Genomic DNA, 27,526 nt, shown 5'->3' on the forward strand with positions numbered 1-27,526 from the left:
GACTGACTGACTGACTGACTGACTGACTGACTGACTGACTGACTGACTGACTGACTGACTGACTGACTGACTGACTGACTGACTGACTGACTGACTGACTGACTGACTGACTGACTGACTGACTGACTGACTGACTGACTGACTGACTGACTGACTGACTGACTGACTGACTGACTGACTGACTGACTGACTGACTGACTGACTGACTGACTGACTGACTGACTGACTGACTGACTGACTGACTGACTGACTGACTGACTGACTGACTGACTGACTGACTGACTGACTGACTGACTGACTGACTGACTGACTGACTGACTGACTGACTGACTGACTGACGTATAGCAATACACACTCACTCCGAGTTGAGGCTCATAACAACGGACAGCGCGTTGCCTTTTCTATCTCGCAGGGCCAGATGCGCGCCACCGCCGTCGTCGTAGTCGATGCTGGCGCTCGCGTTGTACTGGGCGTAAGTCTTGAGAGCAGCCTTCGGGTCGTAGGCTCCGTAGAAGGAGCGCAGCACCTGCACGGCGTAGCTGTGCTGTTCCTGCGAATCGTGGGAACCCCACTTCGTGTGACTTCGCACCGCCATTTTGCGATGCCGAGCAACAGCGTTCGATTGAACAGATACACCGAGACTTCATACTGGCGCAATAGCAGGGAAAACAGACGAGCAGAAACGCAGACCGTGAGCGCGAAAACTTTGACGTTTTCATTTGAACGTCCTCGTTCTTTGTTAAGTCTTGAGAACAACCGACACATCGAATTTCAAATGCTTTCTATTCACATAGACACTCAAGGGGAGTTTCGCCGTCGCCGTCAAGTTTCGTATTAAGTCATAGCTTCTAACAGCATCTCAAGCAATGTATGTTCATTTTAAACTCTAAAAAACACTTTTTTGGACAGTTCTGGCTTTCCATGTATGTGACTCTTTTGAAGAGGCTCGTCAACTTTTATAGGGGGTCATTTTACTTCATTCATTTCGAGAGTCGTGTGTGTCACAAGTGAGTTAACGTGCAGTCATCTTATGCGTGGCAAGCCAGAACTGAGTAGAGCAACACATGACCTGTTTTATTTCAAGTGTACGCCCTAGCTATAAGAAGTTCGCAGCAGTGGGAGGCACAACTTGCCAGCTCGGTCCCAGAGGTGCAGTTAGCGCCTTCTCAGTCACGTTAGGCGAGCGGAGCAAGCCAGTGGAGCCCTGTACTTGGGGGCCCAACCAACATGCGCCTGAGCACTCCTTTTCTGCCTCTTCCCTCAAAATAAACTTTCGTTCTTCTTCTTCTTCTTGTACTTAAGGCGTGCGAGCACTGTAGGCGAACGCGGCCGAAACGGAGTTGAAATGAGGCAGCCATCTCCGGCACACGGGAGTCGCACCCGATAACATCACCCCGCGTGAGATGGCCTGCCGATGATGACTTCTCAAGCAGAGAGGCACTGTTTCGCCCGTCGGGTGAAGGAGCATTAAAGAGCTCCAGTGTTAAGAGAGGGGAAGGTGGGGCTGCGTGGCTAGAACAGCAACTGCGAATTTCGAAAAAAAAAAAAAAAACGGGCGTGATCACGACTGTCAGCATCATCCTCAATGCCAACGAGTCGGCGCACTCTCGGGCACGAGGTCTAACATTCCACGCCAGGATGAACCACTCGGAGGCAGAAGACACGCTTTGGTATTAGCGAAATCCACTCCAAACTTTTCAAGAAATTTGTAAGCACTATCAAACGTAACGGTGGAGGTTTTCCTTCCCGCAACACAGCTGAGTCTATCACGTTCCGTCAACTGCAGACTGAGGCATACGTTTCTCCCCTGACGTGCTTTAAATAAACGGACGCTATACAGCCAGGTTGCTTTCACTGTGATAACCCGCGTTGCACTTTGCAACGCATGGTGTGGCAATGTCCTGCCCTGGCAATGTCCTGCCCTCTCTAAACGCAGGAAGTCTGGTGATCTCTTCTCACATGTAACGAGAAGGAAGACCATCTACGGGTTATCCAGAGAGCCCATGACATGGCCGAGGAGATGCGTCTCCCCGTCAAGTCGTGGGTGCGACCCGCCGATGTCGCTCCCCAAGGGGGAGTGAGCGTCGTTTCCGGATCAAATAAAGTTCTTTGCCTGCCTGCCTGCCTGCACGTGCGTGATATCGCAACAGACGCACGAGCTATGCTTTCCTCGCTTACTTCACGTTGAGATGACATAGAGAACAAGAGCCACTTCGTTCCTCGGAGAAGCCGTGTTCCCTTTCGGAAGCCCATATACGCGTTGTTGCATACGCATGAACCAATTATGTGACCGTAGACACTTACTCTTGTTCTGATTGCCAGTATGTCGCCGAGACTGGACTTCTGCGCATAGGTGAACTTCAGCAACTCCGTCAACCTGATGAACAAGTGATAGAACCAAACGCATGAATGTCGCGCATGCCACGCAGTGGTACTCGGGCAAAAAAAAAAAAAAAAAGCCGAGTAGCTCTAAATTGGAGCCTGAAAAAGCTTTACCGAGCCAAACGTATAGCCGCACGCCAGAACAAGCATAATAATACCACTCATGGGGTTTTACGTTTCAAAATAGCGATATGGTCATGAGGAACACATCGGTGCGGGATTCCGAAAATTTCGATCACCTGAGTTCTTTAACATGCACCTGAATCACAGCCCGCGGTTCTCTATCCATTTGCCTCCATCGATCGTATCGCAACCGTCGCGACCAGGGTTGCATTTTGTGTCAGGGCGGCTCACTGGTCTCCCATAATTGAATACGAAGTACTCGAACTCGCCGAACACGTTTTGTAAACGCAGAACTAAAGCACTGTAACAACTAGACCACCGCGGAGTATCGCCAGAGTGATTGGAAGCCGTTTAATTGGGGGTTGTGGATTTGAAAGAGGCCTATTTGTGTCACAGATAAGGGAGGCAAGGCCCGGTGTCAGTGAGATGGATAGAAAGGGGAATAAAAGAGGGCAGCGTTACTTAGGGGACGCCTTTTCGACATATACGAATACCTAGGACACCCGAGTGCCATGACGTGGTATCTCTATCTTCTTTAGATTAGCGAATAGGTGCCCGGTTAAACTGGGAATCGAAACCACGACTCTCGCTTTGGAGGCAGATGCTCTGACCGCCTCAACACCACTGCGGTGGCAGGCGGGCAAGAGTTGCAGAACCTTTTCCAAAAACAATGCTGCAGGATACAATGAAATAGATCCAGTAGAATTAGGTGAACAAAGGGGACATTAATTATTGTCTATTTAAGTTTATATGAAGAGTAACAATTATGAAACACATTAAAGTGAACTAAAGTGGTTTAACAATTAAGCTACGGCGAAAGTCGCCTCTCCGTCGACTTAAGTTTTTCCGTATGCACGATACCTGTATATAGGTACTGATTCCACAGACGGAAATCGCAATATTTTGTTTTTCTTAATTTCTATTGATATCTAACTATTACTTGACAGTTAACAATGAAATGATTCATATTACTTATGGTTCCCTTCGCTCAATAGTTTTCTGGATTCCTTTGCGTCTAACGAAGAAAGGGACCACTGATAAAGATTGCCCTTATTTCGTACAAAGCTTTATACACTGCGCGTGTTTCGAAAATTGTCAGGTTCATACATTTCTTTTCTTATATTCACGTTATCTCTGATCGCGGAAGGACCCTATGTGAACACAATCAGTGCATTTAGGTGTGCACAAAATTTGTCCGTAAAGCATACAATACGATTTGTGAAACCACAGCCACTATCCAATAAATTCATAAATAATAATACTATTAATAAAAATAATTGATGATATATCACGTCCCAAAATCACAATATGCTCACGAAAGGCACTGTACTGAAGGGTTCCACAAATTTAACGAGCACGTAAATCAAAGCACATGGGCCTGCAGCATTTTCGCCTCCATCGAAAATGCAGCCGCTGCCACCGGGATTCGATCCCGAGACCTGCGGGTCAGCAGTCGAGCAGCACAACCACTAGACAACCACGGCGGGTGAAATATTGAAGAAAGCCTTGTAGATCGAAGCAAGCCACCGTGCACAGAACAGAGCTCGGAACGGCTTACCTGTGCAGCGTCTGTATAGGTGTACGTGCGACGCTCTTGGCAGCTCGAAACCTCAACTTTCCGTGACTGCAAATAGAGACGACGTTTGAATAACATATTCCGGGTCAATATTAAAAACAAATGTTCCAGACACTCAACATGTCCAAGAAAGCAAAAAGTGAGTTCCCATTCTCAAAACCTATTTTTAATTATCATAAATAGTCACTGCGATGTGAACAGCTGAACCTTTATTTGCCCGAACAAACCCGTTTTTCCATTCACCATTACTTCTTGCTGTTAATAATTGGAATCAATTTCCCAACGATATTGTCTGTATAAAAAACCACGAAGAATTAACTCACAAATTAAAGCTTCATCTTGGTGTTTGAATGACCTAATGCAATCGACCCAGATGTACATGTGCTTATATAACAGTTTTTTAGCACGCTGTATAACTCGCTTATTTGACTATGATCAGCATTGTTTAGCATATAAATGTTCAACCTCGCTTGTTTTTTTGTTACGCTTTCCGTTTTAGTGTAGTTTTGTCTTCATAATTGATTTTCTTCGATTTTGTACATTATTTATACGTTGTTATTTACTTTTTCACACATTTTATTACTTTATTGTTCGTGTAAGTTTCTATATATGTATACTATTACCCTCCACCCTATGCAATGCCCTCGGGCCTTTAGGGTACATGAATAAATAAATAGCAAGGTTAAGTGACAGTTGGTACTCCAATGGACTGCTATATGTCACAAACATCAGAGACGAGAGGCAAGAGAAGGGGACACATATCACTTTTCTGTCGCATTCTCTCGTCCCTGAAGTTTGTGGTATACACACAGCAGACCCAGAAACCACCACAGGTTGTTGTCTATGTAAGAGAGTACCCAGAGTGTCCAGATGCTACCCAGATAACAAGCCAATAATCATAACAAAACAAGCCCAGAAACGTGGCGCAACTTTCGGGAAGAAGCCCTAAGAAAGCAGAAAGTCAATTCCCATTCTTGAAAGGTATTTTTAATTATGATGAATAGTCACTGCGATGTGAATAACAGTTGAAACTATCACTTCAGAATGTTCTATTTAGCTAAAATATGCGTAACTCTGAATAAAACACATTGCTTTGATACTTAGTGCAGTGAAACTTTGGGCTAATTGGTTTTCAGTGTCTCGCTTGTCTGCGTCTCTTCTTTAGTTTCCCCGTGTTGAGTTCGCGCTGTGCGTACTTTATTATGCTTTATAACACTGTCTCCTGCTTATTCGGTTGAATGCACATTTACCAGAGCACGATTAACGTTACGTGTTGATTTCTCCGACGAATGTTTGACTAGCAATAAAGTACGCGGCGTCATCGACCAACGCGCTATTGGCGAACGTGATAGTCACTAAAAAAAGAAAAAAAACATATATGCCAAAAAAATTCAAAGTCCAAGAAATGCGACAAGCGCCTACAGAGCTATAAGAGCTACCCCGCGAAAAAAAAAAAGTATAGCAGCTCAAATCTGTTTATTATAGAGCGATCTTTCACAGGGACCCGAAAGATCAAATACACCTGCTAGTAATTTTTTCAATGTACAGCGGAGACACTGATAAGCGTGACTATAATAGTAACGGCAGTGACAATAAAAGAACAAAATATAATGGGACAAAGAAAAAAAAAGGCGTGCAGGACGAGCGCTGACCCCCCTCCCCTCAACAATAGTTTCGATGATGATGAGCGCTCGTCCTATTGGCTTGCTTTCCTTTACCCCATCCTGTCTCTCTCTCTCTTTCTGCGCTGTTATTTGTAGTGTGCTGCAACTTGTACTTATTTTGAAACTTCTATCTTACTGGTTGCTTCAGTGGCTAGGTCCTACGACTTGCCCCGTAATCAGGGCGAACTATAGCGTCGAAGTTCTGAGAGTCTAGCGACCTTACATAGCGACCTGGAATGCCCGATTCACTTACGTGACATTGACCAAGTCGAGGATGGGCCCCAACAGAGCTCCGCCACCAGGGATGGGAACGGCATAGAGGATTTTGTCAGTGTGCATTCTCAACGCAATCGGCTCTATCCAGTGTGGCTCGTAGCGTTCCAAGTCACCAACTGCCAGCCAGCCCACTGCGATGGGAAGTGCGCAGTGGACGAGCACTAATTAACTCACTTCGCATCTGAGATGAATAGCAGAGGGAAAGTCGATTAATGCATGACACGTACGTACTGCAGTGTGCAACTCGACGCAGTAAGGCTTCAGAAATGATGCCTTCTGTAGTGCACTGGTTACATTTATTTAAAGCCAACTCCGACGGTTTTTTGGGGTCAACAGATCTCGATGAAAATCACTGGGTACGTTCATTTGCACGTTTGCGTCATTCGTGCCAAATTGCCGGTTTGAAAGTTTCACAGATCCTTTTTCAAATGAATTTCATAGCTTGCCCCCAATCTCTCCCCTCGCTTGCCAGAATTAATGACGACGTTGTTTGTGTGACGTTGATTTTTGCAACGCGGAAATGACGGAACTGATGTGCCACTGCAGCGCCTGCTTATCTGCGGCGGATTGTGTGGGCTAGGCCGGCGCTTCCATGGTTTAATGTGCGATTTCCTTTTCAGTGTCGGTGGGCTTGTCATGGGCGGCCAGTGGTACTGCGTTGTGGGCCGCACACATTTCGCCACATGTTCACCTTAACAGCGTAAATTTTTTAGCCGATCACCGAAGGCATGAACTTGGACGGCTTGGGCAAGTAGGGCTATCTGGCGGCGTTATGCGCAACCAGGTAGGTTTTGAAATGGCCTCCGAGATTCGCAATCTCGAAGTCCATGGTTATGGCAAAGTATTACGTCATACGTAGAAGCGCTCTCGTTTGAGTTCCGGCTCCGGCATTGCGGTTTTGTGCTAATTAAAAATTATTTTGGAATTCGCTGAGAGTTCGGTAAGCTTGACGAGAGTGTGTTGGGAACGTACAAGCACCATTACCCTGACATGGTAAAAAAATCGCTGGAGTTGGGTGCGCTGATGGGCCGTTTTCCAAAGGTTGGCGCTATCTCTATCGTGGGGTTGTGGGCGATTAGCCGTTTCTGATAAGGCAATCTGTTGTTTCACTAAGGTTAGTTGTGATTTAACCTTGCCACATCTCATTGTTGCCGAACCACCAGCACATGACCTCACGTTCGGGCCCTAGCACCGCAACGTAAGTAATTAAGCACGATGCCAGCTGCGTTAGTGTACCCTCAAAAAGTCCCCCCCCCCCCCCCCCCCCTTCATCAACCAGCCGTTTCTATTCGTCCGGTGATAGAAACAATTATAATAATATTTGTTGGCGCTAAACGTTCGAAAGGGGTTAAAAATAAAAACAGAAAGAAAGAACGAGAAAGAAGCAAACGAAGAAATAGAAGTAGCACGTAAGGTACGCACACGCCAAGCATCGCTTGTCCTCCTTTTTTCCTGTAGGGGAAGGACTCCCGATTGTCTTAAAGGTATACAGTACACTTACAGTCTCGCGTTATGTCGTCCTCCAGCCGCTTGGCGTGCTTTCCCGTGTAGAAGGACTTCCAGCCTTCACTAGCCACGTCCGTCAGCAATTTGTAAAGGCGCTGATTGGCCCTGATGTACAGGCCGGTATAGTCCTTCAAGAACATGCGACTGAAAAAAAAAAGCCTATAGATGTAGCCATTTTGTATAGCTATACTGTACCTAGAGAGATAAAAATGAATCGTCGATAAAAGCGAAACCATTCAGCACTTCACAACCGGTGACAACTAAAACTTTCGATAGAAGTGTCCGTATAGTTAAACGCGTCAACCAATTTACACAGATAGGAGGGCACACTGATAAATATATGCTGCCCGATACCTTTCGACGATGGGCGAAGGCAGCTCAGCCCTCCAACAACCGGCTTTACAGAAAATTGAAGCCAAATATTCCGCGGCAGCATCTCACTTTGAACTTCCAGCACCAGAGCCGATGGGCTAACGTAATCAAATCACAACGTGATCTCTCTTCACGCGTCTTTGTCATTCAGCAGGTGCTGGCATGATAAGGAAGACACAACTGTATAGTCCACAACACATTCATATATGTTGCGTACATTCTACTGATCACACACACACACACACACACACACACATATATATATATATATATATATATATATATATATATATATATATATATATATATATATATATATATATATATATATATATATATATATATATATATATATATATATATATATATATATATATATATATATATATATATATATATATATATATATATATATATATATATATATATATATATATATATATATATATATATATATATATACGTGCGTGCGTGCGTGCATGCGCGCGCTCGCGCGCGTGTGTGTGTGTGTGTGTGTGTGTGTGTGTGTGTGTGTGACGGCACACATGACGGCACTGCGACGCCAAAGACAGAAGCCCATCAAGTGTTTTTTTTTTTCTTTCACATTCTCGCACATCTCATATCGCAATACAAGAAAATCAGCAGCCGAAAGCCGCAGCATACCTGTGAAGAGATCCTATTCGCTCTTCGTTCCTCCGTATCGCTTCGGAGACACGCGGCCCGACTAAGACGTTTCTCTGAACCATGGTAATGGCGGGTTTCAAAACTCTACTCCAGTGCAGTCTGCCCAGCTTTTTGTGCAGCGCGAACAAGCCTGCTAGGGCTCCGGGCGTGATGGTTGCCAAGCGACCTGCATATTCGTCATGTAACAATCAGCCACTACATCAAGCCAAAACTGGATCCGTAATAACCGTGTATCATGCGTGTCACAATTGATGTATTGAGAACGAACGCCAGGCCTGCGCGGAAAGCGCAGCACATTCGCAGAGAGAGCTGAAAGAGCGGAACTTCTAGAACCCGTTGCAAACTTTTTTGCGGCTACCATTATAACCACGCTTTCAAGGTATCCGATATACTTCATTAATGGATCTGGTGGTTGATGACGATGAAGAGGTATGGCTAAGTATTTGTAGTTGGATGTAAGCATTCAACGACCCAGTCGTTACGCACTTCATACTGTGTGACGCCTGGTTACACAATCCGCATTCTGCGACACCCGATTGTTATTTTATTCTTCTACCACGCTAAATTACGTTCGTCAACGCGGTTCCTTGCTGATATGTCGCTTGCATAGGCTTTCGCACGCACAGTACCGGCACTGTTCTGTCGTAGAATACTGGGCTGCCACGGAAAGTACGCAGATTGGAACCACATTTCATTGCGATAGCTGTTACGGACACCACCGGCAGGCACACACTATCTCATGACAGCAGCCCCTTTGAATTTTTTTTATGCTTCTTCGCGAACACTCGTGCACTGCGGCGTAACTAACTTGCGACCCTTTTCTCGATGCGTTGTTCTCAACGACATACGCCGTGACACGAGCATGCTCTTTTGCACACTTACATATTTCAAGAGCAAACACAGCTGCAGGCAATTCAAACAGCTTGATTGTGGCATCAGACTACACAGCTTATTGAGTGGTTGTTAATATCAAATTGGCGTGGCACTTTACCATTGTTTTGCCAAGGAAAAATAACAAAAAAAAACGTTGGTGCCGACTGCATAACTCGTAGTGGCGCTCGCCAGAACTGCTGAGAGCGGAAATTATGCCGGAAGGTTGCCGACGTATGATTGGATAAATGTAATGTTAAATGTTGTCGCCATATTGCATCAAAATAGAGATAAGTATTGGTTTTTTTTATTCTAATAGCATGATTTTTCACTCAAAGCGACAGAGAATAAAGCCCTCCGACTTTTTCAGCTTGAAAACTGCAAAGCTGGTCAAAAAATGCACCGAACACCATGTGCTGGAGGAAACGCACAGGCGACGCACCGGGTGCCATTATTTGAAGAAACTAGAAGGGAAAAAAGTCTAAGAGCGTTGATATGTATACCTCATTGCAAAAAGAAAGGTCAGTAAAGCTACAAAACATTATAGAACCGTTCGCGAACTGGCTAGTTGTAACATTGTTTGTTACAATCGCAATGGCGTCCGTAATACGCTGGACATAACAGGCAATATGTCATGCGAACTTCCTGTACGGTATACGGCTTTCAGTTCATTTCATTGGACAGCCTTCCGACGTGACAAGGCGAAGGAAACACGGTATAAGGTGAGCCCGCGATTATCGAGTTGACGGTAAGCATCCATTTCTTTGTATTTTGATATATACGCTGAATAACATTGCACTGCTTGGCCCTAACACTGCCGTTCTTGCGGCACTTATCTCTTAAGCCGTTGTGTACGCAACCAGCTCAAAAATCATGTAAAACTATAAAGTCGTGAAAAGTGTTAGAGGGCCCCTTTAAGCTGCGCTGAGAATGCGACGCTATACACGAAAGAAAGCCGGCGGGATTTGCAGCGAAACACGCAGGTAATCATGTATCGTATACACCGCAGCAAAGTTTTTTTTGTAAGTTATGCAAACGATGTCACCATGTCAAAAAAAAGTAGTTATGACACGTACCAACTGGGAAAACCCGGCGCTTTTTTAATCTTTCGGTGCACATTCGAAATAACCCAATTTATAGCGTTCACGTAGGTTGTCAATATGTATACACCTACCGTAGCTTGTCAGTGTCGTGTTCGCTTGGAACCACGACGCGTTGCTCCTATAAGGTTCTGCACCCAGGGCTTCCAGAGCTGAGACCTTGCGTGTTGACCTACAACGAACGATAAGATGATGCCTGTTTCGTAGAATATGCGTGTGCTGTGCAATTTTCAACGTGCACATAATGTATAGCTGCATTAGTTTGTAGCGATCATGGTTTAACAGCGGACTTGCTTAAAGCCGAGGTAAATCTCTGCTCGTCCGTACTTTCTAGTCCAGCTGCGAGATCGAAGCCAGCCCGGAGAGGGAGAGCACGGCGGTAAAGCTGAATGGGTGAGCGGGAAGCCTAGTGTTGGAAGCTGTGTCTGGTTGAAAAATATTATAATGATAATTGTTCAGCTTCTACGTCCTAAAGCAATGAATGAGATTACGAGGGACGGTGCAGTGGAGAGCTCCAGAAATTTGGTTAACATGCACTTCAAGAATCAGTTTAAGCACACGGAGCTCTAATATTTTGCCTGCATTAAAATGCGGCCGGGATTGGATGTCGCGACATTCGGGTTAGCAGTCGAACCACAACACTCTCGGGGCTGGCTATTGGCGCCACGATCGACTCTGATACCTTCCTTTCTGCAAATGTCACGTCTATTCTCGATGATAGATAAGGGAAGAAGTATATGAAATACGATTTTTTAGAAACGATTCCGGTGTGTCCGGTGACTCACTCTTCGTAGAAGAGGGCCAGCAATCCGCCGCCAAGTCCACATCGGTGCGGCAGCAATACGGCCATACAGGCGAGGGCTGCCACAGCGGCGTCGCCGATGCTGCCTTTTTGTTCCCATAATATGTCCCTGCATGTTACGTAACGCGCTGTCACGAATCGCGAGTAGACCAAAGGACACACGAGCGATGCAAGAAAACGTGATGCCCGCGCCATATGGCCTCATCCTAGCGTCGAAAATAACAAAAAACTGTGACGTCGTTATGTGACGTCATAATTTGAGTACGTGACATCACACGATGACGTCATTACGTGGCACCATCGCTTGCTCAGGTAGAAAAGGAGCACGAACGGTGCAAAAATCACGCGATGACATCCCCGCATGACGTCACTGTGATACCATAAAGCGCCAAAATATGTGACGTCACTAAGCCATTCATACATGGCATCGTCGCTTGGTCAAAGGCAGTCCGGAATGGAGGTAGTGCAGTACCAGGTGAAGTGTAGAAAGCTCTCATTGCCTTCGATCCTGGAAGCAGTGCAAAGTCACGCTAGGTGTAGAAGGGCTTTCGGACGGGGTGGGGGGATATCAGTATATCGACTGAGAAGAAAAAAGAAGGTGGTCTTTTGGTTGGAGTCGTCTTAAGGCCTGACCACAAAGACCCGTCAAAGCGCGTCAGTGCGTTGCTTTCTGACGCGGCGCCGCGCCCCCACCTTATATATAGAGAGGGCGCGACCTTCACGTAGCCCTGCGACCTCTTTCCTCCAAGAGAAAGGGTGTGGAGCCGCGTCAAAAAGCAACGAGCTTACGCACTGCGACAAGTACCTGTGGTCAGGCCTTCAGGCGAATGCATAGAGGACTGCGCGAGCTTTGCGCCTCAAGTCGATTTTGGCGGCAAGCATACCGCTCAGAAGCGGAGGATACCATTGCAATCGCCTGTGCCGGTCCTGTGCTTGTTGTCGCCATGTTGTAACCACCAAGGTCTTCATTGCATCATCCCAGCTAACTTTCTTCATTTCTCTCGCACGTTTGCCTTTTTTAGAAAACCAGTGAGTGACGCCTAATCTCCAGCGATTATAGCGATTATCCTGCTTACGCAATGCGTGCCCGGCCCATGTCAACTTCTTCTTCTTGAATTTGACTAGGACGCGAATGCAGTGCATGCTAAAGAACCTCAAGAGATCGAAACTACCGGGAGGAGCACTGCCCTACAGCGTCTCTTGTAGCCTAAGTTGATTTCGGACGTTAAGCTCCATACAACGGCTACAAACGTAGGCGCCGCACTCACTTGGCTACGGCGACACAGTGATCGGAGTCTCCAACGATGGCCCAGTCCTTGTACTCCCAAGTAGTGCTCGGAAAGTCCACCAAGGGCTTTGTGTACTCGAAGCTGAAGAACGACGCCGACATCGTGCTCACGATCACGAGGACGAGGAAGACGAAGATGAACAGACAGTGCCATCCCGCTTTTATGGCCATGGACGCGAAGCTGAAAGAAAACCGTTAGATAGAAGTCACACCGTCATATACGAATTCTATTTATTTGAGTTTCAGGCTGAATTAAAAGCCTAACACACTGCCACTGGAAACGCGCTGGAAGGTTTACAGATTACCTTTGTTTTCTCACAGTGTCATTGCAATACATCCTTTGTCCAGTTGCATGCATGTTTCACTGTCACCACATTCTTCACCTCGAATGGACCTTGCTTACGAATTGAATCTTATTTTTACTCAGACAAAGTACAGAAGTACACAAAGTCCCTTTTGACATCCCCAATAAAATGACACAATCGTAACATCGGGAATAGCCACAATAACGCAATATTGTTGTTTTATTCAGCATTCCTAATATATCTGAATCCTAGCATTATATATATTAGTAACCAATCTGCCTTCGCTGGGCACTTACAATCGTTGTTTTGTTCTTTTTCTCGGGTTGGGCTATGGATGCTACATGAAAAAAAAAACGATTATTTTGAGTAGAGGCCAAGGCTCAGTAAACTCTCACGTACAACAAACCGTAGGCACGCCGGTTATGAACTGCCGAGGGACTCCAGAAAAATCCGGATGGAGAGGACTCCTCTTTCAAAAGTCCCTAATGCATGCTGGCCTCACCTTCTTTTGGCGCTTCCCTTGCTTCGTCTCGGCGCATCAACCTAGGTCCTCGCAGACTGGCAGTTGCTCAGCGACGCTCCTGGCTGACGACGCCGTGGGGAAAGTTGCTTGAGGAACTCTTGAAGAACGTGGACGGCGGAACAGTGCATCCGCCAAGAGTTCCGAGATTCTTCTTGCTCGTCTCATGAAAGGCACAATGATGATGACAACGAAGACGACAATGCTGTCTTTGAATCAAGGAGAAACATTACTGTTATAATTATCTTGTTTTTAATTTTTATATTTGTTTTTTCTATAACAATTCATATTAGTCCGTTAGCACAACTAAGCTTTTCATTCATCTGAAAAAATTTAAGGCCTCTCTCCCCACAAAAAAAAAATCCCACTGCCGCGCAATTCGTGGCCGGTCCGCCATGGTGGATTGAGCCACTTCGCTTGGGTCCAACCAACCAAATAGAAATATATGCTGCAATATACAGTTACTAGAACTTTCTCCAAAAAGCTTCTTTTAATTAAAAAGGAAGGAATGAGAGACGCCCCTATAGTTCCTCTCCTGGTTGAGCTCGTCAAACCTGTAAACACCTGAAATTTAAAAAAAATTGCCCGCAGCTTCCCTCGGGGAAACACTGAGGAGGATGCGGAGCATATAATTGGTTAACGGGGTGTTAAAGTGCGACTTTCTTGGGTCGATGGCTAAATTGGTTAACGTGGTTGTGAAATGGGGTGTTAAATTGCGACTTACTTGGGTCGATGGCTAAATTGGTTAACGTGGTTGTAGGAGGGGGTGCTAAATGAGTGAACACGTATACACGTATGCGAAAGGGCGGCGCTGGTCGAAGGGACGTCGATCATTGTGTTTGTGGATTCGTTGGAATTCATTTCACCGCGACCTTGGACGTCGACGCGCCGTACAAACCAACCGACGAGCGGCAACTGAGCGAGCGAGCGCCGACCTTGAGTATATATACAGCGCGACGGCGCATGCACTGTCAGCTGTCGAATGTTCGAGAAGGGGGAGAAGCGCAACGGCGCATGCGCGCGCGTCAGCTGCCGATGTTCTCGAAGCGCGACGGTGCATGCGCGCGCTTCAGCTGCCGATGTTCTCGAAGCGTAACGGCGCATGCGCGCTACATTATACAGCTAGCGAATGTTCGTGAAGAGGAGAAGCGCACGCGGTGTGTAGAGGAGGAAGGGTGCACAGATGGTGGAGGAGTGAAGCGCGCGCGGTGTGTAGAGGAGGAAGGGATGCACAGATGGTGGAAGAAGGAGGAGGAAGCTTGCGGACGGCGCCGCACGTCAAGCCTCGAGTATTAGATGCTCCGCATCTAAAAAAATTCTGTACAGGAACATTCGAATAAGAAACCTTCACATGGTACGTATTGATGCACGACATATACATGTCTACATCTTACTTTTGCCAACATTAGGTAAAATTAGCCAACGCTAGCCGATATTATCAATAACCAAGCCAGCACTAGCATTGAAGCTACGGCTACTTGGTGCTAGAATATTGGTGGCCGACTTTATTTGCTTGCCCAGATTATGATATAGATTCTTGTCACGCAGGTTTTCTCATTAGGCACGACATCAGTTGTAAACTGTTCTGCTTTTTTTCCTCTCGGAAACTGCATGGCACTATTAAGCATTGTGCCGACTGTTCTGAACAAGTATCGGTTCTCAGCAAAAGAAAGACATACCGAGGTTCTCAGGAGTCCACCGAAACGATTATCTCCAGGGCACTTTATTTAAAAAGTCGATCGGAGAGTTGAAGCAGCACTGTTCCCTGAAGACGTGACTGCGCGGGTGCTACAGAAGCGCGGTGCTTATCTTCAGCACTTCTTCGCAGACGCGCTTGTATTGCCATGAGTTGCCGTTCATACGCTTCCGACTGATTCCAAATAGACCGGGCTGCGGCAACTCCACGATCTCGAGCTCGAAGGTCAGTTGAGCCTTGCCTCGGTCGTCCAGCACTTTACCCCAAAGAGTGTGCCGCTCTTGCTTGCATACGATTCCTATTCGCAGCAGCGCATCTCGCAAGCAGTCGAGTACTTCGTCGGGAGTCAGCGTCGATGGCACGCTGGTGACGCTTCGCATCACCTCAACCTTCCTAGGCCCGTTATGGAGCGATCCGGATAGCCACTTCTGGCGAGACGTCAGCATCAGGCGCGTTCGGTAGAGTCCGTTTTCTATGAAGCTACACACGTACTTGGCTGAGCTGACGATACGCGGTGGCGATGATCGAACAGTCTTGTCGCCGGCAGCAGACAGACTTTGTTGCACATTGGCGCCCTCCATCTTATCCGGACTCTCGGAGGCTATAGAAGGGTTGACACTGAGAGGCTCATCCTCGCCCTCCAACTGTACCAGTGTGCCCTTCGTGTCAGCGTGTGCCGTCCGAGCAGGCCCCGGGTGGTCCGACTGGATGGTGGCGTTCTTGTCACCGCCTGGTAACTCAAAGTTACCTTCTTGCAGCTCCTTAGACGTTCGCGACTGGAGGCGGGCGCGAATCCCGATGACATTCTCCTTGAACAACGTGAGTGGTTCTAGACACCGTTCCATCATGTTGCACAACGGTGGGCTGCGGAAAAACCTGCCTGCGGGTCGTTTGAATACACGTCTGTATGGGCTTACGCTAGGCGTCATTTCTCGAGGAGGCTGTAGCGGAAGCAAAAGCCGAACGGTCTCCCCTCGTTTCTTTCTATCGACGAGTAAATGATACGTAGCGGCCACGCAGTCACACATTCGCCGGTTAATGTCAGCAGCCACGGAGTGTTTGGGACGACCACAGGCAGCAGCCATTTCTGCGACTACTTCATCATCTAGAAGAGACTTCGAACCAGTGCCCTCGACGCTTACAGGACTCCCGTAGCCTTCGACGAGCCACGGGTGGGCGACGAGCTGTGCCATTGTGATTCGCCTGTCGGGAGTGGTAGTCATCATCCGGGATAACAGGCTTGCGCATCTGTCAGACAGATACTCGGGGCAGTTGTACTTGCCCTGTTGAATGATCCTGAAAAGGACGGCCATATTATCGGCGCTGAAAGGAAGGCGCCCACACACAAGCACGTACAGCAGGACTCCCATGCTCCAGATGTCAGCGTTGAATCCTGCGTACTTTTCGCCAGCGAGGAGCTCGGGTGCGGCGTACTCGGGGCTACCGCAGCATGTTCTCAGGTAGGTGGTCATTCCTGTCCTGGACTTTGCGCACAGTCCGAAGTCGCCCAGCTTCACGTTGCCGTTCGAGTCCAGAAGCAAGTTCTCGGGTTTCAAATCCCTGTGCGCGTATCCACGTCGATGGGCGTAAGCCACGGCGGACACGATCTGTCGGAAGAAGTGTCTCGCCTCGTCTTCGTTCAGCCTCTTCCGTTGCACGATGTAGTCGAAGAGTTCGCCACCGGGACAGTACTCGAGGACGAGGTATATCCTGTAACTCGTCTCGATCACTTGGTACAGCCTGCAGATGTGTCGGTGGGCGAGGCCCTTCAGCGCGTCTATCTCCAGACTGACGCGACGCAAGTCCATTTCGACGGAATATTTATGAATTATCTTGATCGCGACTTTCTCGCCCGTCAGGAGGTGAATGGCGAGCTTTACCTTTGCAAAGGCACCGGAACCGATGGTCTCGAGCAATGTGTACTGCCCGTTCAATTCGTCCTCGAACGGTTCCATTGCTTCACGACGGTAGAAAACAAACTGCGCTCGTTCGAAAGAACTCGTTTTCGCGAACGACTGGCTGTCACAGCATAATGAAAGATAACAAGGTTGGACGACCGGCTCTTGGAGATAATAAAACAAGCAACTTAATGCGCCAGCTCGTGTTCTTCATCCACTTCGCGCGTGATAGTGTGACGTAATAAATTCCAGCTAATAGTCTGACTACTTGCCCTTCCAGCTCTTTCATTTATTAGGTGTTTTATTTTGAGAATCAAAGTTTTTAGTTCTGTTGAGCTGCGTACGCCTCTACCTTAAACATTCTGCCACCAGATTTTTGGCCCATCTCCCTCTGAGAATCGGTGCCGCCGCCGCCACCACCACCACCACCGCCATCACCACCATCATCATCATCATAATCATCATCATACGACGTATTACTCAACTGCTTTTTCATCACGTCGCCGAGTCCGATAGAGCAGATTTGATTCAAGCTGAACAAGGTGATTCCAGCTGAACACTCAAGCTGAACAAGGCTACGATGGCGAATTCACATTTTGCACTTTCGTAATTCAGAGACGATGCGTATACTTCTTAACGGGGCCCTGCAAAACATTTCTAAAAAAATTGTCGAAGGGGTTTCGTTAGAGTAGTTTATTACCTCAGAGGTCACCAAAAAAAATTTAGAATTCGTGAAGTACCAGCGGAGTTGCAGGGATTCGCTGCACGCTTCACGCACTTAATTTCTCTCTCCTTTCGAACTAGCGAGGCCGCTGAAAGATACGCAGAGGGGGGGGGGGATGAAAACAGGGCAAGAACCTACGTGCGTCAGCGCGCATCATCACCTTGAGTGCTTCTTAAAGTACACTAAAATGAAACAATTGCTTCACTAACATTATATTACTCTGAGAACTGTTATGTTATAAGCTTCACCATCATAAGTTCATTATTAGAGGTGAAAATCAAGATTAAAGTTTCATTTTTAAATATCGCGATGAAATCTTTGAACGTGACTTGCGAATTTTAAAATGTGCTTTTCATATTTTTGCGACATCAGCTTTATAAAATTTTCGTAAACTTCGTACGTATACGTCTATGGTCCCCCCACCGATGACAATGTACTTTTTTTTTGCTGATTAAGAACTACGTGGTACCTAGAAGACGCTGTCAAAATTTATGATGTCATGGTGTTTGTCGAGGGTATCAGAAGATGGTGCATCCAACCACTTATCCTTTTCAAGACTCTATTGAGGTTGTTCCTAATACAGACGGCGCTCACCAAACGCCGTCTCGCGGGAAGTGGCGTTTCCGGAATTGTGGAATTTTGCTTTACTAATACGTAAAATAGCACTGTCCTAACGCGCGGCTTACTTTCAGCGTAATCACCAGCGCTTGAGTGCGGATGATGATTACATTTATTTCTGGGAGTGAAGTGAAGGGTGGGCGGTCCCTGTACAAACACTGCTCTTTCTTACGGGACCCCATTGGCGTCGGCCGCGGCCCGGACCACGGCACGGTCTGCGTGCTGTGCTATAATGTTCGACTCATGGGTTCAAGGGATCCTCGATTTTGACCATGATCAAAAAGTGTTGCAGGTTCTCTTTAAGGAATGCGGGTTATATATAATGTAAAAAAACAACAACGCAGCATTGAACGCTACATAAACGCGCATAACATGAGTGAGTCTGTCTGTTTAGGTAGACAAAAAACTGGCCCATCAAGTGAAGTGCACGGGCTTCCAAACAAAAACCCGAAGAACCAGAAGAAAGAGGCTACGCTGTACTTGGTAGCTCTCACTGTTATCACGGGAAAGCCTTCGCCATTTTTAGGGGCGAAGCTCCTTAGGGCGTGGGCTGTGCGTCCCCTGTAGCCTGTATGTAGCCACCTCTAGTTTATTTCTTGCAGTGTTCACTAGATGGCGGTACCGTCTCCTGTATGTAGCCACCTCTCGTTTAGTTCTTGTAGTGTTTACTAGATGGTGGTACTTGTAGCTGATGATGAAAAGATGCAAGATGTTATAAACTAGAAAGCGGTACTTGTAGTTGATGAAAGACGCGAGATCTTATAAAATAGGAATGATGTCACATATGGCGCGTGTCATTGGTTGAAGGCAATCGTTCGATTTAGTGCGGCGACGTACGCTAGGGGGAGCGTTGTAATAAAATCCGTTCGCTGTTGGCGCGCGCTCGGAGTCGCCGGATGGATAAGGCTGCACAGCGGAGAGAGCGCAAGGCGGCAGCAGCGCGCGCTCACAGACAGAATCCCGATGTGCGAGCGCGCGAGGCAAGGGACATCGCAAGCCATCCATCGTCTAAGAACAAATAAAAGTTGATTTGTGTATATACACACACAGCGTTTCTCACGTCTTTACATGATGATCGACTGGGCGAATTACACGGAAGATTCACAGTTTACCGATGAATCCCTCCGGAGCTTCACCCATTCATCATCATTCACCCCGTGAATATGCCGCAATTTTTTTAGTTTATTTTCAAGACAACGCGCCTCCATGAATTGTCTGCTTTGTGACAGGTGATAGGACAGAAAGTGAAACGAACAAACATGGCAATGTAGTACATTCACGACGCATGCTCATTTTTTCTGCCCGTTATGGCTCATTGTGGTGTTAACACCGTAGCTGAAATATTGCAAAGGCAAACGCTTACAGCAAACGATTCCTAAATTTTATCACTTTCAATGTGGCCTTAGATTATTCTCCGCATCTGACGCACCCAGAGAATATTGCGAATACGTGTGCTTGTGCGCGAGCTGATTTTCAGTCCTGTATATAGCACTACACAAGCAGTTCAGCGAAATTAAACTTCTCCGCAGTCAGGCTGTTTGTTCTGTTCTTCCGGTTAAGGCTTGTCAAACATTCGTCAAAACTGCATTGTCTCGCCAATTTCCGGTGAAAGAAGCAACGCCACCTATTGAAAGAAGCCTATAGAGTAAGAGAGAGAGTGTGAGGGACAGAGAGTGAGGGTATGATATTGCAAACATAATAATGAAAGTCAGAGCGATTGCCAAAATATGGATGGTACCTGCAGCCGATCATCCAAATTGGAACGCACGCTTTTGAAGAGGTCAAAAATGACACGGAAAATCCTATTGTAGAGCGTCGTTTGCATTAGCTTCAAGATCCAGACTTCTTTAGTGGCTATACAACATGTATTGCCAAGCAATATTTTTACATTCTGCAATTTATCGAGCCGGTAAATAATGGTGTCTTGATTAAATGATGTGGGGTGTGCACAATATCCGAAGATATTGACATGCACGGGCGATGTCAAGTTGCCTCTGCGACAACTGCTTGAACATTAGCATGTAAAATGTAAAGGAACACGTATCTAGCTCCCTTAGTTAGGGTCGCAAGCCTGTTTTGCACCCGAGAGTCGGAACTTTTTGTAGTCCGTCAATGATCTTGCATTTCACACCACACTTACGCAGTTGCGCTCCAATGCTTCTGAAATTGCACCCTGTTGTTCAGACACCTGGAATATTACGCTTTATTAATTACATTGTGACGCATTATTAGTTACATGTTCCGCCAGCTCTTGGTACCATCATTACAACCTTGTAAACCAACAAGCTGATCAGAAACTGCTATCCAGAGGTGGGCATTCTGGCTCGCTGGATTTCGGACCGACCAGTGGTGCCCCCGCGATCTCCGACGTCAGCGCAGCTCTCGCCGACTGGGCTCGCCCTACGCCATCTCCTGCCGCCGACATGAGCTCTCGCTGAGTGGTGCCTCGTCCTCGGACTCCTGCGACCATGTCCATCTTTCCTATCTCCCGTTTACTTCCGTCGCTCGTTGTCGCTGCGCCTCGCTCTCTCCTTCCTCTCTCCATATATACCTTTTAATCCTATACTTTTAATCCCTCCTTACCCCCATGCATCCCTTGTGAGCTACTGTTGAGGTGTCGCACTCTGATGCAGACAGTTACGGGACTCACTTTTCTCCTCTGTTCCCTTTAAGAATCACATAAGAATCACATGAGAGGTGGGTGCGGCAGTCGGCGCCATGACAGCCGTGGCGCCGCCATCATAGTCGCGCGAATTTCGGATTCGTGATCCCGGGTGACTAAGTGCATCGCATAGTCGGAGATTCTGGATTTATTTTGGTCACGCAGAATACATTACAGCGCGCCTGATCACATGGTGATGGATCGGTGGTAGAGGCTTGAGAAAACTGTTGCCTTCTATGTGCAGCGGTGGCAATCGCCATCAGATTCATTCGCAAGACATTCTCAAGATACAAATGCGCGCTGGCAATGTGGCGCTTTAAACGATTGTTCCAAAATTTTCCGTACCCAACAAAGCATACCTCTTCCACGCTGATGTCAGCAGGTTTCTGTCGCACTTGTTTACATCTTAATAGAGTACCTAGTGAGTATAATAATTCTAACTAAATAGGAACTAACTAGGTTTACTTGGTTCTGAAAATACAATCGGGTTAATAGTTGTAATCATGCCGTGGATTTTCTCGCGGAGCGTTGCCTTCTAAGGTCACCTATGAAAAACTGAATAATTAAAACTTTCCATACTGGAATCCAAGAAGAGTTGATACACGGTGGTAGAAGCTTTACAAATAGGCCTAGAATCACATTTTTTTTATTGTAAAGATTCCATATCTTTGAAGTAACGAACGAGGGCGCGCTATGAACACAACGTTTCCGGAAGACATATCCATTTATGTTATCGTTTGTTGGTCGAATGACCATTAATTTCTAATTAAGATAGATATGTGTGGCAATCGTTAAACGACGAGATACAATCAGTTCTAGTTCTCGCACATAACTTTCGGCCTAAACTGTATACATGTATGGCGAAACAAAAAGTGACATCACACTGAAAATGATTCGTTTGAGAAAGAATTGAATACACGCATAATTTACATTTTACAACGATGTTATGGGCAAATCGAAATCCAAAGAAACGAATCAGATACGATATAGTGCTCTAAAAACATAATTGCGCCCTCGTCGGCGACTGTCGGCGAGTGCGTTTCGTCGGCGTGGATAAACACTGCCGGCGTCTGACTAGAAGTATGCTCTCAACTTCAAACCTCGGCGACCGAGTTCTCGGTCTGCCACCGCAGGCGAGAGTTCGTTTGTGAGATCAATCAAGCCTGTCGTTCTTGATGACGGGATGCTCGTAATGGAAACCCGCAGTGCTGCCGTCTGTGTGCTCGGTGTCCACAGGCGCCATCCACGAGTTTCGAGCCGTAGTCACGATCGCTGTGGCGCTTGACGTGAACACGGTCCGCTCTTCCACCGTGTGACCCATCTTGTACAGTAAACTAGCCTGCGCAAAACGGCAACCAGCGTTGCCATGTCGATTTGTGGTAGTAGGCACATAGCTTCCTAATAAATCACCAAGAGTAAATCTGGTGCAAGCATCTATTGAAGCTGAAACATGTGGCTGCAGTGAACTACAGCATGGAGCTTTAGCCAACATGAGAAAGTTCTAGGTAGTGCGAGGGCAGTACAAGGGGTACTAGCCACGGTCTAAGAATGCTCTAAGCCTGTTAAGAAGGCATCGCTAAGTCTTGCGTAAAGTAATTCGTAGTAAAAAGCACCGCTACGACCTAGTCTGAGACTGTTTTACCTCCTAGGAGGCTAGAATACGAGAAGAAGGTTTTCCGGGGGCTTCACTAAAGGCTATAGCGGTGGGATTGTTTACCATTTTCAGGCGTGCGCTGGTACACCTTTTAGCGCCGACAATACAGTAAGAGTTGAAAGGTGAGGATTTGTGGTATTGCCCAACGAATATTGCCTTACGCATCAAATATTTAATGCTTCTGCGTTAAATATTTCAGGATCCGTAACATGAAAACAATGTCATCCCCCCTCCTTTCGCAAAGAGCAAACCACTCATGATGGCTGGAAACCTCATTTGCTCCAACGCGCCACGGTTGCTAGTTTGAATTTGGAACTACGGTTTCGCAGAGCGACCGAAAGGGCGATGGCTCGAATGTAAACACACCTTGCCACGTGACAAAGCAAAACTGTGACATAGGCACTGATGGCTAGCAATGTGAACAAGAGAAAGGTCTCGAAACGTCAAATTTTTTTCTTGCAACTTTGACAAGTGTTGGTTTATTTGCAAGAAAGAAAGAAACAGAACGATAGACAATAGTGGCGTATCCAGATCTTTTTTTTTGGGGGGGGGGGGGGGGGTGGAGAACTATGTGGGAGCTATGTATGCAGCTGCTGTTCCAGTTGTCACGTGATCATAGAGGGTGGTGGCGAGCTTTGGGCTGGGTAGATCCCATACGCGCCATGACGTCGCTATACAAGCGCCTCGGTATGTCGACGGCACCTACCATTGTTTATTAACATGGAATAATAATAATAATAATATAATAATAATAATAATAATAATAATAATAATAATAATAATAATAATAATAATAATAATAATAATAATTGGGGGCTTTAACGTTTCAAAACCCGGATATGATTGTGGGACACGTCGTAAGGGAGGCTCCGGATATTTTCACATCTGGTGTTTGTTAACGTGCATGCACTAACATTGCACAGTGCACGGGTCTCTACCATTTCGCCTCCATCGAAGTGTGACAACCTGGTCCGGAATCAAACCCACGACCTTTGGATCAGCAGCCGAGCACCCTAACCTCTACACCACCGCGTAGGACACGGACATAGAATAGCTCTCTACATACACACATGCAAATTTGAAAATGTTTCGGGGGTGGGTGGGGGGATGCATTACATCAGTGGAAGGGGCCACGCGTTTCTGTGGGTGGGCGTATGAGTCGCAATGATATGCCGGGTACGTCTGCTACGTTTGCACGCCCTTTTATCATCCTCACCATCAGCGTCACTTTAGTATATCCTATTTCTGGGAGGAAGTGGGTTGAAACACAGTGGTTAGTATAGCCCGAGTCGTGGCAAAGTGGACAAAGGCGAAAGACGCGAAGACTACGAAAATGCAAATATTGGAACTCTGCGAGTTTGGCAAGCGTACCGGGTCGAACGAAGACGTGTTTGGGCCAACTTGCACGACGTAACCATGCTCGCCGAGGTACGGCCGTACGGGAACGTTGGCCGCCACACAGCTGTGCAGAGGGAACTGGGCGGCGCAGGCGAAGAGCTGAAGAAAAGCGAACGGCTTGATTTGCGAGGTTTTACTCGTCTAAATCATACGATTAGAATGTTTGTCGCAGCGCAACACCCCCCTCCCCTGTTAATACAATGGATGGGGAAGACATTTCACCCCCGCCCCTCCCCATCTTAGGTGACTATAAGGGCGCACCTCGACTCCCCTGTGTGCACGCCTATATATGATTAAAATGGTGCCAACTCGGGCTTGTTGATGAAGCAGTGATCAAATGGCGCAGGTTTCCAGGACACAGAAAGGGCTCTCCAATGTTCCTTCTCTCTGCCCCGTTCGAATACGTGCGCTGATTTATTGCCAAAATATTCCAAGATCAGCGCTTATAAAGAACACAATATGCGCTGTTTTATTTATAAAACATTCCAGGACAGGCGCTTAAGAAGACTATCGCCTCTCAGAGACAGTCTACTGACCTGAGCCATCGCTGAAATACCGGCCGTCCCTCCGCTGCTGCCGAAGACGGCGTGCAGCATGTGTCTGCCGCCGGTGGTGTTGGTGATCACGGACGGCATCATGGAGGTGAGGGGCTGCTTGCCTGCCAGCATCAGGTTTGTACTCGAAGGAGGCTTCGAGTATGCTCCACTTGGATTCGAGAAAGCGTTCATGTAGCTGTTCAGCAAGATTCCCGAGCTGGTCCAGTATTTGCAGCCAAACCTGTCGATCAAGAAAGACAAACAGAAACAGCGTTTCGTGATGACCGCTCTCGATTATCCGTTTTTGCTCGTGTCCTATAAGTCACGCAGCAGTTGTCAACACTGGCGTGAAAACGCGCGTTTGTTGCAATAAAGATTTAGTTGGAGGTAAGCGCTCGTCCAACCTAATGTGCATATATATTCTTTATGCCTGCCTTCTTGCGCTGTTTTCTTCCCCATTAACAAATGAACTAACTAACCCAAATTATTCTTGCATGACAAAAAAAAAGAACAACGTGCCACGGGTATGCGCGAAAATTAACTAAGAACAAAAGTAACAAAAACATCAACTGTTAAACGTTTATTACGTGTGCCTGGTACCGTCGCTTTATAGTAGGTCCATAATATTATAATAAATTGAATCGTTCAGTCCTAATATTTCCAAATATGATGATAATGAGACCCCCTTGCGACGAGTGGCAAATACGGGAACCTAGTCGTGAAAACTTGAATGGGCGGGCCAACCAATTTACTCTCTATTGCTGGTATTGCGTTGCCTCCCCAGTGGAGAAGAACGTATTTTGAAGGCCGCAGGTTTTCGGTTGTTGAAGACGATAGTCTTTCTTGGGCACCTTCGACGCACACATTTTGGTCCGTTTGCCTGTCTGTCTGTACACTTGTCTGTTTGTCTGCCATAACGACATTTTAAACGGCATTAAACAGTATTTCAAACGGCCAACCACATCCGCAGCGCCCACCAATATTGCTCCAGATTCAGCGTTCTTACTTGTGCGATTGTCATTTAGAAAGCAATGATTTCACATATGTGAGGCACCATAACAACACGTCCGTGTTCTGTACTAGAACAGGCAAAAATAAGTAATTTTAAGGACCGTATAGCGTTTATCACGCCGCGCTGACAATGCAGTGCTTGCACGAAAAGGCAAGTGTTTCCAACGCTTTGCTAAGACGACACGGTGGTGGCACCTACCTGTCGCCTTGCGTTCTACACCTTATTGCCTCCGAGAGCTTCGTTTTCCAAGGTAACTGCCAGATTGCGCTCCTGTCTCATTTGTGACGCGGTTCGACGTGCTCGCTCGCCTTCGCTGCACAAATCGGGGCACTCCAACGCAGCGCCTCCGAAATAACATTCACCGATTTTCTTGCGCAGAACATCAACTAAACGTTTTGCTCTCTCTCCAGACGCAAGACTATTGTCTTTCGACGATATTTGCAGTGTAACATGCAGATACGGGGCCAATTTTTTACACCGGTGTCATTTGATATCGGTGTCAGTTTTTTTTCCTGTAAAAAAATTTACCGTATACGATGAGTGCGTTAAATTGCAAGACTTGTATTAGCCACTGAAATAATATTGTCACTACAAATCCTAACCAAAACTATGATGAAGAATAAAGAAAAACGAAAAGTGAAACGCGATATAGGAACGCATCTTATAATCGAATTAGCCGATGCTCGAAAAGATACGCATCAGTGCATAAAGCATTTAAGCTCTCAAACACGGGATGACTGACAGGAGAACGTTAATACACCCAATCACGGCACATTGAAGAGCTGGCACCAAGCACACCGCGCCTCGCGAAACTCCTATCAACAAACTCATCCCGCGTTTCTATGAAGCAATAGTTAAAGGAGTGAAAGTTAGCACCAGAAACACTGAAAGATGCAGAGATAAACTTTTTTTGAGTACTAAGTATTCGTTAAATTCTAAAGTTGCAGCGTTAAAGTAGACAGGACTGCCTTCCAAGTGCAACATTATTTCCTTTTTTTTTAAGCTTCCACCGCCCCTGCCCCCTTTTCTCCTGTACTTTTGCGTTGTGCTTTCACAGACAACTAGAATACAAAAAGCCATCTTCTTTTTCATCTCCGTAGGCCTACAAAGAAGCAAGGAACACGAGCCGCGGCTCCACTTGCCATTACCAAGGGCGGTCTTCCTTTTTATTCTTTTGAGATCGCGCCCTCTCCAGTTGTCTTCGCCGCCCAAAGGAGGGCGCTACAATGATACCGTGTGGTGCTACGTCACATGACGTCACGTCAGAATTTGTAACGCCGCGACGACATAACAAAATTTTGGCATTTCACGTCACGATGACATCATATGGTGATGTCATTGCATTTAATGTCATCGTTTTCGCACCACTCGTACCCGACGCCACGGGACGGTTGCCGCCGACAGACAAACTTCTCGTTTGGGGAGCCGCAAGCAAAGGCTGTCGCCTCAATAATATTTGTTGGAGTTTAACGCCCTAAAGCCGGCTTATTATTACGTGGGAGACCGTATTGCTGAGGGTTGCAGAAATTTTGGCCCCATGGTGTTCCTTTAACGTGCTATACTTAACGCAATAAATGCAGCTCACTCGTGGTTTAAGCCCGCAGTTACGGATATGGCATTGCCCTGGCGGTCCCGGATGTTGAGGTGGGCTCCGCCAAAGTCTTCATCCTGGGCGGCGACACCACCATAATCTTCGTAACTCGCCAGAGGGTGCTGAGGTGAGAAGTTTTTGTCGAACTGTATCTGTATTTTGGAAAGGAGTTTGTTCTGCCCCTGCAGCAGGATATAAACACAGGAAAAAATTACTGTGGGGTACCCTGAAAACGCAGATGAGGGCTTCTACGAGCCAGGAAAACACCA

The 27,526-nt window shown here is 46.7% G+C and overlaps 2 protein-coding genes and 1 pseudogene across 6 annotated transcripts in view; all 3 read right to left on the reverse strand.

The window, feature by feature from the left end:
• LOC142802738 (scoloptoxin SSD14-like) overlaps window positions 1-13,759 on the reverse strand; it is a 25,802-nt gene extending 12,043 nt beyond the window's left edge. Inside the window, exons 1-10 of one of the 2 annotated variants that reach the window (XM_075887761.1) lie at window positions 13,451-13,759; window positions 12,624-12,824; window positions 11,339-11,464; window positions 10,628-10,725; window positions 8,563-8,749; window positions 7,523-7,671; window positions 5,999-6,152; window positions 4,064-4,129; window positions 2,305-2,377; window positions 360-550 (exon numbers count right to left, since the gene is read on the reverse strand). In XM_075887761.1, coding sequence (XP_075743876.1) covers window positions 360-550; window positions 2,305-2,377; window positions 4,064-4,129; window positions 5,999-6,152; window positions 7,523-7,671; window positions 8,563-8,749; window positions 10,628-10,725; window positions 11,339-11,464; window positions 12,624-12,814 — 1,235 coding nt within the window. In that variant the 5' untranslated portion in view covers window positions 12,815-12,824; window positions 13,451-13,759. Of the gene's footprint in view, window positions 1-359; window positions 551-2,304; window positions 2,378-4,063; window positions 4,130-5,998; window positions 6,153-7,522; window positions 7,672-8,562; window positions 8,750-10,627; window positions 10,726-11,338; window positions 11,465-12,623; window positions 12,899-13,450 lie in introns of those variants that run through there. The other variant, XM_075887762.1, reaches the window with a different exon arrangement.
• Window positions 13,760-14,710: 951 nt separating this feature from the next.
• LOC142803610 (maternal embryonic leucine zipper kinase pseudogene) lies at window positions 14,711-17,361 on the reverse strand (annotated as a pseudogene).
• Window positions 17,362-21,196: 3,835 nt separating this feature from the next.
• The window catches only part of LOC119163727 (glutathione hydrolase 1 proenzyme-like), a 66,836-nt gene continuing 60,506 nt past the window's right edge, over window positions 21,197-27,526 (reverse strand). For 2 of the 4 annotated variants that reach the window (XM_075888972.1, XM_075888974.1), the window contains 4 exons: window positions 27,252-27,439; window positions 24,655-24,895; window positions 24,092-24,217; window positions 21,197-22,405 (listed from right to left, as the gene is read on the reverse strand). In XM_075888972.1, the coding sequence (XP_075745087.1) occupies window positions 22,220-22,405; window positions 24,092-24,217; window positions 24,655-24,895; window positions 27,252-27,439 (741 nt within the window). In that variant the 3' untranslated portion in view covers window positions 21,197-22,219. The remainder of the gene's footprint in view (window positions 22,406-24,091; window positions 24,218-24,654; window positions 24,896-27,251; window positions 27,440-27,526) is intronic. The other 2 variants (XM_075888973.1, XM_075888975.1) reach the window with 2 other exon arrangements.

The sequence above is a fragment of the Rhipicephalus microplus genome, chromosome 3, assembly GCF_043290135.1.
Source record: "Rhipicephalus microplus isolate Deutch F79 chromosome 3, USDA_Rmic, whole genome shotgun sequence".
NCBI lineage: Eukaryota > Metazoa > Arthropoda > Arachnida > Ixodida > Ixodidae > Rhipicephalus > Rhipicephalus microplus.